The sequence below is a fragment of the Hippopotamus amphibius genome, chromosome 3 (assembly GCF_030028045.1).
Source record: "Hippopotamus amphibius kiboko isolate mHipAmp2 chromosome 3, mHipAmp2.hap2, whole genome shotgun sequence".
Lineage (NCBI taxonomy): Eukaryota > Metazoa > Chordata > Mammalia > Artiodactyla > Hippopotamidae > Hippopotamus > Hippopotamus amphibius.
Genome location: NC_080188.1, coordinates 47,201,981 through 47,216,775, shown reverse-complemented (window position 1 = coordinate 47,216,775; position 14,795 = coordinate 47,201,981). Strand labels below are relative to the sequence as shown.

The 14,795-nt window shown below is 36.5% G+C and overlaps 1 protein-coding gene across 2 annotated transcripts in view; it reads right to left on the bottom strand.

Moving 5' to 3' along the window:
- USO1 (USO1 vesicle transport factor) overlaps positions 1 to 14,795 on the bottom strand; it is a 91,541-nt gene that overhangs the window by 60,525 nt on the left and 16,221 nt on the right. For both annotated transcript variants that reach the window (XM_057726042.1, XM_057726041.1), the window contains exons 2-3: positions 4,070 to 4,156; positions 3,928 to 3,992 (exon numbers count right to left, since the gene is read on the bottom strand). In XM_057726042.1, the coding sequence (XP_057582025.1) occupies positions 3,928 to 3,992; positions 4,070 to 4,156 (152 nt within the window). The remainder of the gene's footprint in view (positions 1 to 3,927; positions 3,993 to 4,069; positions 4,157 to 14,795) is intronic.

Below are 14,795 nucleotides of genomic sequence, written 5' to 3'. Positions count from 1 at the left end.
CGGAAATATCCCAAATGTCTGTCAACAGACGAATGAATAAACAAATATGGTATATCCACACAATGGAATATTATTCAGCCAAAAAAGGGATGCTATAACATGGATGGACCTTGAAATATTATGCTAAGTGAAAGAAGCCAGACACAAAAGCCACACGTTGTATGATTCCACTTATATGAAATGTCCCAAATAGTCAAATTTATATAGACAGAAGGGAGATTAGTGGTTGCTAGGCACTGGGTGGGAAGAGGGAATAGGCAATGACAACTACTGGATACTGCACTTCTTTTGAAGTGATGAAAATGTTCTGGAATTAGATAGTGGTGATAGTTGCACAACTTTATGAATATACTAAAACCACTTAAATGTACACTTGAAAAAAAAGTACTGAGGTGTCATGGTTTGGGAACATTAGTTTCCATCAGACAACTTTGAGGCCCTGAGTGTGGGACTTGGGAGAATGAGCAGTTTCTTCTCAAGATGGGCATAAGAGAAGCAGACCCATGGACAGATGGAGAGTTTCAAGCCAGGCCAAGAAAGAGAACACAGCTCTCTGTGATGCAGCCAAGGATGAAGGGGATTCAACTGAAGGATTCTGAGAGTGTTAGGCCAAGAGCAGAAGCATAAAAGAGTAATGAAGATGAGAAGTGGAAAAATGGCTGCAGAACATAGATCTCTGCAATCAATGAAGTTAAGAAAACATTCACAGAACATTTTGAGAACAGAAGATAACAGAAAAGTATTGGAGGCAAACGGAAAGGGAATTTAGCACAAGAGAAGGCATGAAACACAAGAAGGCTCAGAGAAGTTTGGCTTTGTTTGTTGTCTCAGAGGCATAATAAAACACCCATCAGCCTCTAACATGATCAATTATTAGTTCACACATTCACAAGACTATATGGTACACCCTATTTCTAAACATGGTGTCTGGCACATGGTAAATGTGCAATAATTGTTTTAAAAAATATATTTCTTAACCTTTATATTAAGAGTATCTACACATTTATTTTCTACTGTGCACTAAAAATGACAATAAGGGCCACTTTACATAAGAGGCAGATTCTGTTTTCCATATGAAGATGTTAGTCATTTCATTACCAACTTTATAAGACTAGGTGAGAAAATGTACATATAAAGACACATGAAATAAAAAAGACTATATGCATGTATAAAAATCACACTAAAGTTTTTCTGATCTAAGATCCATTTTCTCATAATCTGGAATATTGTTTAAAGTAGACAACTAACTTGGGTTACTTTATTAGTTTTCTATTGATGCTGTAACAAATAACTATAAACTCTGTGGCTTATACCACCCAAATAACATTATCTTATGGTTCTGGAAGTCAGAGGTCTGAAATGGGTCTCACTGGACTAAAATCAAGCTCTTGGCAGGGCTGCCTTCCTTTCCGATGGCTTTAAGGAGAGAATTCATCTCCTCGCCTTTTCTAGTTCTAGAGGCCCCCTTTCATCTTTAAAGCCAGAAAAGACAGGTTGAGTCTTCTCATGTTACCTCATTCTGACCTCTTCTTTTGCATTCCTCTTCCACTTTTAAGAAGCCTTAGGACTATATTGGACCTACCTGGATAAACCAACATAATCTCCCTTACCTCAAAATCCATAACCTAATCATATCTCCAAAGTTCCTTTTGCCCTCTAAGGTAACGATCATAGGTCATAGTGACAGAATATAAATATCTTTGGGGGATCATTATTCTGCCTACTGCAGTTGCCCACTCTGGTGTTAATAATGCAGACAGTCCTGACACATTCAGTGGATTTATCGAAACACATTGGAATTACTTGGCTTTGGGGACTTCCCTGGTGATGCAGTGGTTAAGAATCCACCTGCCAATGCAGGGGACACAGGTTTGATCCCTGGGCCAGGAAGATCCCACATGCCGCGGAGCAACTAAGCCCATGCACCACAACTACTGAGCCTGCGAGCCACAACTACTGAAGCCCGCGCGCCTAGAGCCCGTGCTCCACAATAAGAGAAGCCACTACAATGAGAAGCCCACGCACCAAAACGAAGAGTAGCCCCCACTCGCCACAACTAAAGAAAGCCCATGTGCAGCAACGAAGACCCAAAGCAGTCAATAAGTAAATAAATTTATTAAAAAGAAAAAAAGAATTAGCTTTGAAAGGTAGCCAATGTGGGTTACACTGGGGAGAATAGAAAAGTTTCTGACTGGTGTGAACGAGCAGCTGGGCATTGCTGAAATATAATTTAAAAAGGAGTTGTGAAGTTAGACAGGAAGCATCTTGATCTTTAAAAAGCTTATATGTTTTGTTTTGTTTAAGGAACTTGGACTTCACACTGCACTAAGCTGGTGAAATGCATTAAATAGGTGAGTGACAGAAGATTTACATTTCTGTTTGAAATGTAAATCTTCTGTCATTACATTTCAAACAGAACTGTAAATGAAATGAAATTCTTGAAATGAACAGAAGGACAAAGAGATCAGAGGTAAAGAATACAGTTTGAGGTGGTGGTGGTTTTAAAATATGTCAAAAAAACCTTTTTGATACAGCTCCTTTCAAAACGTGGACCCCAATTCTCCTCTTCTTAAGTGTAGGCTGTATTTATTAACTTGCTTCTAATAAAACAGAATGTGATGTGATGAGACTGATGATCTGTGACTTCTGAGACTAAGTCCTAAAAGGCATCGTGGCTTTCTCTCTGTTCTCTCTCTAGGATCGCTTGCTCTGGGAGAAGCCAGTTCCCATATCAAGAGGATGCTCAAGCAGTCCTATAGAGAGAGCAACAAGGTGAGGTACTGAGGCCTCTTGCCAACAGCAATGTGAGTGAGCCATCTTGGAATCAGATACTCCAGCCCCAGTCAAGTCTTCAGCTGTCCTGACTGACATCTTGCATGCAACCTCATGAGAGACCCTGAGCCAGAATCACCTAGCTAAGCCACTTCTGAATTCCTGAGCCACAGAAACTGTCACATAATTAATATTTGTTATTTTGAGCCAGTAAGTTTTGAGGTAACATGTTAAGCAGCAACAGGTAACTAATACAATGGCTATGAAAATGGCTTAAGTGATTGCTATTAAGAGCCAGAACTAAGACCAACAACGGAAATCAAAAGAATTCAAGGCTTCTAGCTTTTTTTTGGTCTGGATGGGCATAATGGGTTAAGAAGAGGGATGAGTTCAGCACAAATCCTCCAGTTTTCTGATTTAATGGAAAGGTGCTAACTGGGATGAACTTGGGTCAAAAGGCAGTTAAGTGAACTGGGTGGGTTGGGGGGATATGATGGAACAGGGGTAGGACAACTAGAGACAAATTAACTTTTAAACATTCTGAATTTAAGATACCTCTGAGAGATATTGATATGGTGGATATGGTCCACTGAGTAGCTAAAGCTTGTAGGATATATTTAACTAGAGGTAAGATTTGAAAGTTATTCATGTAGAGTTCTTAATTAAAACCAAAGATGCAGATTCTCTCTTAAAGAGAAACTGAAAGAGCAAAAACTGGGCTGAGTGATTTTTTTCCCTTAAGACTTCACTCTTTTAGCACAGTTTATTTCTCTCCCCTCAAAAAGAAAGTCTGGGTAACTGATATACCATAATATGCACATTATATTATAGAATAGTACATTAGAGTACATTTAAGTGAAATTCAACACATTCATTTGGTCAATCCAAACTCTAAATTTTAAGCCTTTAATTAGCAGTAACTTTATTCCATTTTTACATAATGGAAAACTTTCAACCCCTGAAGGTTGAGATTATGTCTGTCCTAATGCTTATTAGCACAGTGGTTTGCACCTAGTGTCCAATAACTGTTTATTGAAATGACAACTGAAAGTAAAAACTTAATAGCCTTCATATGTCAATCATTTCCGGAACAGTGACTCTAAAACTAATGAAATTTTCAAGAAAAATTTGGGAGAAAAATCATTAGAGACATACCGATCTGTTTGTAAAACATGGATGAGATGTTCCATAGCTTGAATTCCCACTTCCAAGCGATATTTCTGCACAAAAGAAAAATGTTATTTAAGTAACTAATATCCAACTTAATAAACTTAATAACTGATAAAGTGTTACAGACCTTAGATAGTGATTTGAGAGCACGCACAGCATTTCTTCGGTCATCCAGCAAAGTAGATGAAGCTACTCTATCACAAAGCTTTTGAATCTGTCAGGGAAAAATGAAATAGCATTAATAGGATAAAAAGAACAAAAAAGAAACATGAAATTTCCCCCAAACTTATACCATTTAATTTTGAAAAAAAAAAATCAATAAATGGGATGTCATGGAAATAGTATTTCACAAACTGAAATAACTATTTAGGCAGTATTATAATCTTGTTACAGAGATCAAATAGGTTTTTCACAGAGACCTGAAAAGTGGAAGTGGTGGAACAGAAGTCAAATAAAGTAAGTCATATAAATTGAGAAATTTGGAGAAATTAGTAGAACCAGAGCTTCCAAAATACCTATTACAGCTGTTTGAACCAAGAGGGGTGCATGATCCATCAGGGTTATGGTACAAGGTGAGAAGCTAATAAAAAATTTTTTAAAATAATGATTGTTTACATCATAATTTCACTAATATTTCCACTACATATTTGAATGAGAAAAGTCAGAACTGTTCATCAAAAACTTAAAGTTTTGAGTGTGCCTCGAAATCTAGAAGGGTGAGGGACTTCCCTGGTGGCACTGTGGTTAAGAATCTGCCTGCCAATGAAGGGGACACAGGTTCAAGCACTGGTCTGGGAAGATCCCATATGCTGAGGAGCAACTAAGCCCATGTGCCACAACTACTGAGCCTGCATGCCGCAACTACTGAAGCCCACATGCCTAAAGTCCATGCTCTACAACAAAAGAAGCCACTGCAATGAGAAGCCCACACACTGCAATGAAGAGTAGTACCCACTCGCTGCAACTAGAGAAAGCCCGTGCACAGCCACAAAGACCCAACGCAGCCAAGAAACTAAAAAACAAAAATCTAAAAGGGTGAAATGTTCCAAAATTTTAATAAATTTGCAGGAATTAAAACTTGAACTGAATTTTAAAATAAACCTTGGAGCATTATTTACAATAGGAAAAAATTGGAAACAACTATCCATCAAGAGAAGAAAAACTAAACAAATTGTGATACATTCTTCAGCTGAATACTATGCAGCTATTCAAAAGAATTAACTGTACTGACATGAAAATACTGTGATTTAATAAACAGTGGGAAAAAAAGAACAAGTTGTAAAACTATATGTAAACTGTGAGCCCACTGTAGCAAAAGTACCAAAGTGTGTGTGTATGTAAAACTGCATTACAAAAGAATCTGGAAACTTAAAAACTATAAAACTTCTAGAGAAAACAATGGAGAAAATCCTTGTGACCTTAAGTTGGTCAAAGTTTTCTCAGACACATACTCAGAGTACAATCCATAAAAGAAAAACATAATAATTTGGACTTCATCACTCCTGTTCTTCAAAAGACACTGTTAAGAGAATGAAAAGATAAGCCACAGAATAGATGAAAATACTCGGAAAACACCTGATAAAGAACAGTTTTTAAACATTTGATAAAGAACAGGTCCTTTATAGATCTAACAGTTTGGTACTATTTTATTATGTTATTACTCATTCTTCAATGACAGTTCTTACTAAGATTCTATAAATATAATTTTGGTATACCACAAACTTTCGCATCCTATGCATTGGAATTAATGGTGTTTAAATACATATAGTGTCTTCCAAATTATGTTCTATAGACTTCTAGTGTCTTAGAAGATATTAACAGACTTCCTATGATCACAGAACCAGTGAGAAACACAAGATTATACAAAATTAAATAGGTTTCTGCACCGCAGGATTTCTAAAAGTCTTTACTACAACTAATTGTATTGTTGTCATTATTTCACAATATATGTATGTCAAATCATAGGTCAATTATATCTCAATAAAACTGCAAAATGTTAAAAAAAAAAGTCTTTACAGGACTTCCTAGGTGGTGCAGTGGTTAGGAATCCACCTGCCAATGCATGGGACACGGGTTCGATCCCTGCCCCAGAAAGATACCACATGCTGTGGAGCAACTAAGCCCGTGTGCCACAATTATTGTGCCTGTGCTCTACAGCCCGTGAACTACAACTATTGTGCCCATGTGCCACAACTACTGAAGCCTACATGTCTAGAGCCCATGCTCCGCAACAAGAGAAGCCATCACAATGAGGAACTTGTGCACCACAATGAAGAGTAGCCCACGCTCGCTGCAACTAGAGAAAGCCCCTGTGCAGCAATGAAGACCCAACACAGCCAATAAAAATTTAAAAAACAAACAAAAAAGTCTTTACTGATTTGCATTTCTTCATGCTGCAAATACAGTATGTTAACCAAGCCTAGCTTTAATTCCTGATTTTATTCATTCTAATTGCTCACAATTAGAAATTATTCTTCCCTTAAATTGTATTTACTTCATAGTAATTATATTGACTTTTCAAAATGGAAATAATAAAACTTTATCTCTTTATTAAATAACTGGTTGATAGTTTTCTACTATAATTGTTTTCTTTTTACCATGAGAACAACTACATAAATCTCCTGAAAACATGAATCTCAGTACTCTCAGCTTGAAGAATTTCTTAGGCCAAAGAGAGTATTTCTGAGTATGATTATAATTTCTTCTACTTGGGTCTTACACATCTTTTGATAATTTTTTTCTAGGTAGTTTAGAGCTACCTAGAAAAAAGGAAGGCATTTTCCGCTTTCTCCTAGCCCTAAACCTCAAGCACTGGTTCTAAATCTGAGACTCTCATCTTGCTTAGAGTACTTAGCCCCAGTACCTTGCAAGGCTTGAACTCTAGGGTCGGCCCCATCTTTGGCTGGTGTACAGAGAGACTTGTGTCAAAACATGAACTTCCATGTCCAAAAGCTCTTATTAATCATTATTTGTTGAAGGTGGAAACATGAAAGCTATTTAATGCTGGTGGAGACACTTAACTTTAGGAATATTGGAGAGAGATGATCATAATCCTAGAGTTTGGAGGTTTGCTTCATTTTCACTTTCAATCTTTTATTTTGTGTTCTAACATGCTAACGTTTGAGCCTTGTTAAATTTTTTTTTTTTTTTGGCCGTGGTGTGTGGCATGTGGGATCTTAGTTCCCCAACCAGGGGTTAAACCTGCACCCCCACCCCCTGCATTGGAAGTGCGAATTCTTAACCACTGGACTACCAGGGAAGTCCCAAGCCTCGTTAATTTTTTTAAAAAGCTCTGAGATATACATAAAGATAATAATCTTAGTCATTATGAAGATAAATATTCAATACAAGTTAAAATAGCAATGATGTTATTTTTAATCTACCAGACTCACAAAAATTAAAATATACCACATATTAATAGTATGATTCCATTTTTATAACTTAGCCAGGCAAAACTAATCTAAGCTATTAGAAGTCAGGACGGTGGTTGCTCACGGGGGCAGGCAGTGACTGGAAGCACAAAAGGGACTTCTAGGGTGCTGGTAATGTTCTGTTCTTTGACCTGGGTGCTGGATACCTAGATGTGTTCAGGTTGTGAGGTTTACATATATGACGTGTACTTTTCTATATACATCAATAAAATGATTTTAAAAATAAAACAAATCTTAAAATTTTTTAAAAATAGAACTATATAGGATAGACAAAGATATAGATTAATGAACTTGCTTACATTCTATCAGAGGGAAAGTAACCTAAAAAAGTGTCAATTTGGCAAAAATTTTTTACAACTTAAAATGTTCATACCCTTCCCACCAGGCATTCTTATTTCTAGGAACTTATACTTTAAAAGTATGCCCACAACTACACAATGTTATATTCTAGAATGTTCTTTGTAGCAATATTTTAACAGCTAAAAAAAATAAATCTAGCTTCCATCACATAAGGATATAATAAATAAGCAATCTGTAACCCTGAAGAGGGCCCTCACCAAACCATGCTGGCACCCTGATCTCAGGCTTCCAGATTACAGAACTATGAGCAATAAATTTATGCTGTTTATTGGGGAAAAAAAGAAGGGGGGTGGAATCTAAAGGTTCATCCACCAATCAGAAAACAGTTAACTAACATATAGTACACATACACTATGCAATTAATCAAATGAGTAGAGCAGATCCATATGCACTGACATGAAAAGATGTCCAAGACATATTAAGTGAAAAAAAGAAAATAGTATATAGTATGTTCAGCATGAGCTCATTTTGGTTTAAAACTATACCATTAATAAACTATGTGAATACTATAAAATTCTTAGAAGAAAACACAGGCAGACACTCTCTGACATAAATCGTAGCAAGATCTTTTCTCGATCCACTCCCTAGAGCAATGAAAATAAAAAAAATTAAAAAATGGGACCTAATTAAAAGCTTCTGCACAGCGAAGGAAACCGTAAAGAAAATGAAGACAACCCACAGAATGGAAGAAAATATATGCAGAGTGACCAAAGAGAGATTAACCTCTAAAATATATAAACAGCTCATGCAGCTCAATATCAAAAAAAACAAACAACCTAATCACAAAATCAGCAGGTCTAAACAAACATTTCTCCAAAGAAGACATAGAGATGCCCAAAAAAGCACATAAAAAGATGCTCAACATCACTAATTATTAGAGAAGTGCAAATCAAAACTCAATGAGGTATCACCCCACACCAGTCAGAATGGCCATCATCAAAAAATCTACAAACAATAAATGTTGAAGACGGTGTGGAGAAAAGAGAACCCTCCTGCACTGTTGGTGAGAATATAAATTGGACAATCATTATGGAGAACAGCATGGAAATTCCTTAAAAAACTAAAAATAGAGCTACCATATGATCCTGCAGTCCCACTCCTGGGTATATATCTGGACAAAACCATAATTTGAAAAGATTCATGCACCCCAATGTTCACTGCAGCACTATTTACAATAGCCTGAACATGGAAGCAACCTAAATGTCCATCAACAGAGGAATGGATAAAGAAGATGTGGTGTACACACACACACACATATACATGGAATATTACTCAGTCATAAAAAAGAATGAAATAATGACATTTGCAGCAACATGGATGGATACAGATATTGTCATACTAAGTGAAGTACTTCAGACAAAGGCAAATATCATATGATATTGCTTATATGTGGAATCTAAAAAAATGATACAAATGAATTTGTTTACAAAACAGAAATAGAGTCATAGATACAGTCATAGATGTAGAAAACAAACATGGTTATTGGGGGGGAAGGTGGGAGAGAGAAAATCGGGAGATTGGGATTGACATATACACACTACTATATATAAAAGAGATAACTAATGGACTTCCCTGGTGGTGCAGTGGTTAAGAATCTGCCTGCCAATGTGGGGGACACAGGTTCAATCCCTGGTCCGAGAGGATCCCACATGCCTCGGAGCAACTAAGCCCGTGTGCCACAACTACTGAGCCTGTGCTCTATAGCCCGTGAGCCACAACTATTGAGCCCGCATGCCACAACTACTGAAGCCCACTCACCTAGAGCCTGTGCTCGACAACAAGAGAAGCCAACACAACGAGAAGCACATGCAGTGCAACGAAGAGTAGCCCCCACTTGCCACAACTAGAGAAAGCCCGCATGCAGCAATGAAGACCCAATACAGTCAATAAATAAGTAAATTTATTAAAATATAAAATAAAATAAAATAGATAACTAATAAGGACCTACTGTATGGCACAGGGAAGTCTTCTCAGTACTGTGTAATGACCTATATGGGAAAAGAATCTAAAAAAGAATGGATACATGCATATGTACAACTGATTCACTATGCTGTACAGCAGAAACTAACACATTTTTTAAAAATTTTTATTTATTTATTATTTTTTTGGGGGTACACCAGGTTCAATCAGCTGTTTTTATACACATATCCCCATATTCCCTCCCTTCCTTGACTCCCCCCACCTCAAGTCCCCCCCACCCTCCCCGCCCCAGTCCTCCAAGGCATCTTCCATCCTCGAGTTGGACTCCCTTTGTTATACAGCAACTTCCCACCGACTATCTATCCCACAGTTGGTAGTATACATATGTCTGTGCTACTCTCTCGCCTCGTCTCAGCTTCCCCTTCACCCCCCGCCCCCTCCCAAACCTCGAGTTCTCCAGTCCATTCTCTGTATCTGCTTCCCTGTTCTTGTCACTGAGTTCATCAGTACCATTTTTAGATTCCGTATATGTGAGTTAGCATACAATATTTGTCTTTCTCTTTCTGACTTACTTCACTCTGTATGACTGACTGTAGTTCTATCCATCTCATTACATATAGCTCCATCTCATCCCTTTTTATAGCTGAGTAATATTCCATTGTATATATATGCCACACCTTCTGTATCCATTCATTTGTGGATGGGCATTTAGGTTGCTTCCATGTCCTGGCTATTGTAAAGAGTGCTGCAATAAACATTATGGTACAAGTTTCTTTTGGGATTATGGTTTTCTTTGGGTATATGCCCAGGAGTGGGATTACTGGGTCATACGGTAGTTCTATTTGTAGTTTTTTAAGGAACCTCCAAATTGTTTTCCATAGTGGCTGTACCAACTTACAGTCTCACCAACAGTGCAGGAGAGTTCCCTTTTCTCCACACCCTCTCCAACATTTGTGGTTTCCAGATTTTGTGATGATGGCCATTCTGACTGGTGTGAGGTGATACCTCATTGTGGCTTTGACTTGCATTTCTCTGATGAGTAGTGATGTTGAGCATCTTTTCATGTGTTTGTTGGCCATTTGTATGTCTTCTTTGGAGAAATGTCTATTTAGGTCTTCTGCCCATTTGTAGATTGGGTTATTTGCTGTTTTGGTATTAAGCTTCATGAGCTGCTTGTATATTTTGGAGGTTAATCCTTTGTCTGTTGTTTCATAGGCAATTATTTTTTCCCATTCTGAGGGTTGCCTTTTAGTTTTGTTTATGGTTTCTTTCGCTGTGCAAAAGCTTTTAAGAGAAACTAACACATTTTAAATCAACTATACTCCAATAAAAATTTTTAAAAAAGAATAATTAATGTGATTCTACTGATAGAGTAAAAGTTATAAACATAAAAAGAAATACTTTTTTAGACTTCCCTTGTGGTGCAGTGGTTAAGACTCCATGCTTCCAGTGCAGGGGGCCCAGGTTTGATTCCTAGTCAGAGAACTATATCCCACATGCATGCTGCAACTAAGAATGTATGCCACAACTAAGGAGGTGGCAAGCCACAACTAAGGAGCCCACTGGCCACAACTAAGACCTGGTGCAACCAAATAAATAAATTAAAAAAAAATGAGGCTGACTTAAAAAAAATTTTTTTTTAAAGAAAAAAAACCTATGCAAACGTGTAGAAAAAATTAAGACTATGTACCATACTGTCTTTTAGTGGGTTGCTGGAAATGTTCATTTTCTACATTATTTCTGATGTTTGAGTTTTAATAAAGGACAACTATTACCTTTACAAACAGAAAAGAGCAATAATGGAATAAAGTGAACTGGTTTATGTTTTATTGGAATTTCTAGGATATTTTCATGACTGATTTAATGCATCTTTGAATTCATCTTTAAAAGATGCTATCTTTGCTGATCAAAATAATATGAAATCAACTCAATGTATAAAAATAAACATAATAAAAATATTCTCAATGGCTCCCTATTGCCTATAAAGTCCAATATTTTTTTAGACTAGAATGCACAGTCATCACTCAGTCAATAAACACACACTGAGCATGTATGTATTTGTTCTTGTGCTAACCAAAATAAGATACGGTCTCTGGCCACAAAGAACTTGCACAGGAAGACAGTATTGTAAATAAAGTATAATAATAAATTAAAGGTATGTAAGTATATGCTCATAAATCAGGTGCACAAAAGAAAAAGTAGTCAATTCTATCTGAAAGTGACACTGCTATGTTTAGTTTATTTCTCTGCAAAATGCATATGTTGAAATCCTAACCCATAATGTGATAGTATTAGGAGGTTGGGGCCTTTGGAAGGTGATTAGGGCATAGGTCATGAACGGGATTAGAGCCCTTATATGAGACCTCAAAGAGCTCCTTCATGCCTTCCGCCACACAAAGACACTAGAGAAGATGGCAGTATATGAACCAGGAAGCAGGCCTTCACTAGACAAAGGATCTGCCAGCACCTTGATCTTGGACTTCCTAGCCTCCAGAACTAAGAGAAATATGTTTATTGTTCAAACCACCTAATCTATTGTATTTTTGTTACAGCAGCCCAAACAGACTAAGACAGACACTGCTTAAGAATGGTATATTAAGGATGCCACTCTTGAGTCAAGAATTATGCCAGGCACAGAAAACGATTTCTTACTTTATAACTGTCTACACATATTTTAATGTAGAAAATAGCATTTCATATTCAGAATAAGAAAACTGGTCTGAGTCTATAAATTTTATATATCTATGAATAATTTTTGTATCACACACACATATATATATATACTTGTTCTATTAAAATAATACACCAAAGGAGATTTCTAAAATATGAAGGCTCGGGGACTTCCCTGGCAGTCCAGTGGTTAAGACTCTGCGCTTCCAACGCAGGGGGCACGTGACATGGCCAAAATAAAAAATAAGAAAAAGAAGGCTTTCCTTTTACAGTAATTTTATTTTACTATTATTATTTTTGGCCACACCACGTGGCTTGTGGGATCTTAGTTCCCCGACCAGGGATTGAACCTGTGTCCTCAGCAGTGAAAGTGCCAAGCCCTGACCACTGGATTGCCAGGGAATTTCCTACAATAATTTTAAAGGCTTGTTATTTCTGGGAATGATAATCAATCTAAAATAATGTGGGGAAAAATAGGATTATATAAGATTAAACTGTTAGCTAAAAATACATTTCTTTTCTAACGACTTCAATTGTGTTTCTGCTTCAATTGGCTCTGATTAATAAGCAAATCACTAGTTTTTTTTGGAAGGTTGCAGAACGGAACTTAAAAATTCATCACTAAAGTGTAGTATTTATATTTATGGAAATAAAATCCATTCATTCCTGAGTTTGGGTAAATATGTATCAAGACTATTTTTAAGACTATATCAACAGATGAATGGATAAAGAAGATGTGGTACATATGTACAATGGAATATTACTCAGCCATAAACAGGAATGAAATTGGGACATTTGTAGAGACATGGATGGACGTAGAGACTGTCATACAGACTGAAGTAAGTCAGAAAGAGAAAAACAAAAATCGTATATTAACGCATATATGTGGAATATAGAAAAATTGTTTGCAAGGCAAAAAGAGAGACACAGATGTAGAGAACCAAACATATGGACACCAAGGGGAGAAAGCGGGGGCGGGGGGTGGGATGAACTGGGAGATTGGGATTGCCATGTATACATTACTAATAAGAAAAAAATATCAAATTGTACACTTTATGTCAATTATATTTCAATGAAAGTTCTAAAAACAAAAAAAAGGCTATAAACATGCTGGGAGTTCCCTGGTGGCCTAGTGGTTGGGATTCTGGGCTTTCACTGCTGTGGACTGGGTTCAATCCCTGGTTGGGGAACTGAGATCCCGCAAGCTGCTCGATGCGGCCAAAGAAAGGAAAAAAAAAAAAAAAGGAAAAAAAAGAAAAAAAAAAGGGAAAAAAGACTATAAACATGCTTTTTATCTATTAAACTTGGGTTTTAGTAGCAAGTACATATTCTTCCCAACTGGAGATTTTAATCAGAACTTTCTCTCTATTGACTTAAGACAAACTAAAATCAACCATACTGTAAACCAGTAAGAGTCAAAAATGAATAGAAGAACAACTAATTTATCTGGAATCATAATTAAGCTATTTCAGATACTCTCTGTCAGGCACCAAAATGGTCTTTTCATTTTAGTGATTTCTGATAGCATCTAAGACTAATTACAACCTTCCCTGTCTTTTTTTTTTTATTTTCAAAAAATTTTATGATCTGAGTTTGAGGTGCTACTTGTGCATAATTTATCATTTTGGAAATCACCTGAGCGTTTCATTCAAAATCTACTTCATGAGACCAAAATGAAAGTAGTAAGAGTGCATAGGTATCTTTCTTTTATGTATTTTGCAGTAAGAAATCATAAAGAACTGAGCCTAAAGAGTTTTTATTAGAATGGGTCTTTTAGTTAGAATTAGAAAATTATTTCCATCTACTTAGTAAGAAAAGTATTGTTTTGAGATTATGTAGCTGTGTACAATTTTTTCTGCCACTGCAAACTAACACACAGACTAAGCATCAGGTGAATAATCATTATTAGGATACAGTAAATCCAGAGGCAGGAATTTATATAAAGAAAGTGGACATCAGGATAATAGCTAGCGGGTTAGAGCTATGTAGCCAAGAATAACTAACATAGCAAATACAGAAGAACTTAGGAGGGTATTAAATAGTCAGTGTTTCTGATTTTTCCCATGAGCTTGAAATACAGGACTACATAAACTCCCGTTTCCTTCCTACTGAAGTCCTTTTGTTCTCAATACTATTGAAGTTCAGTTATCAAAAAGAGCACTTCTTTCTCTTGATTATCACATCAGAGCAACAAGGAGCTGACATAGTAGGGCTGGTTATCCATTTGAAGAGTCTGCCCTTTCCTGTCTTTTTAAACAAAGAAGCTTTGTTTAAGCTTTCTTAGCATTTAAGCCTAAATTCTCTCTAATACCAGATATAAGGATGTCTTAGGTGTTAAATGAAGTAATGAATATAAACATTTTTGCATAGTACCTGGCACCTATAAATGCTCAATAAATGTTTAACAAACTTATCATTACCAAACTTCTATGATTCCTTTGTATTAATTTTCTATCCTATCAGGCTTTTCGC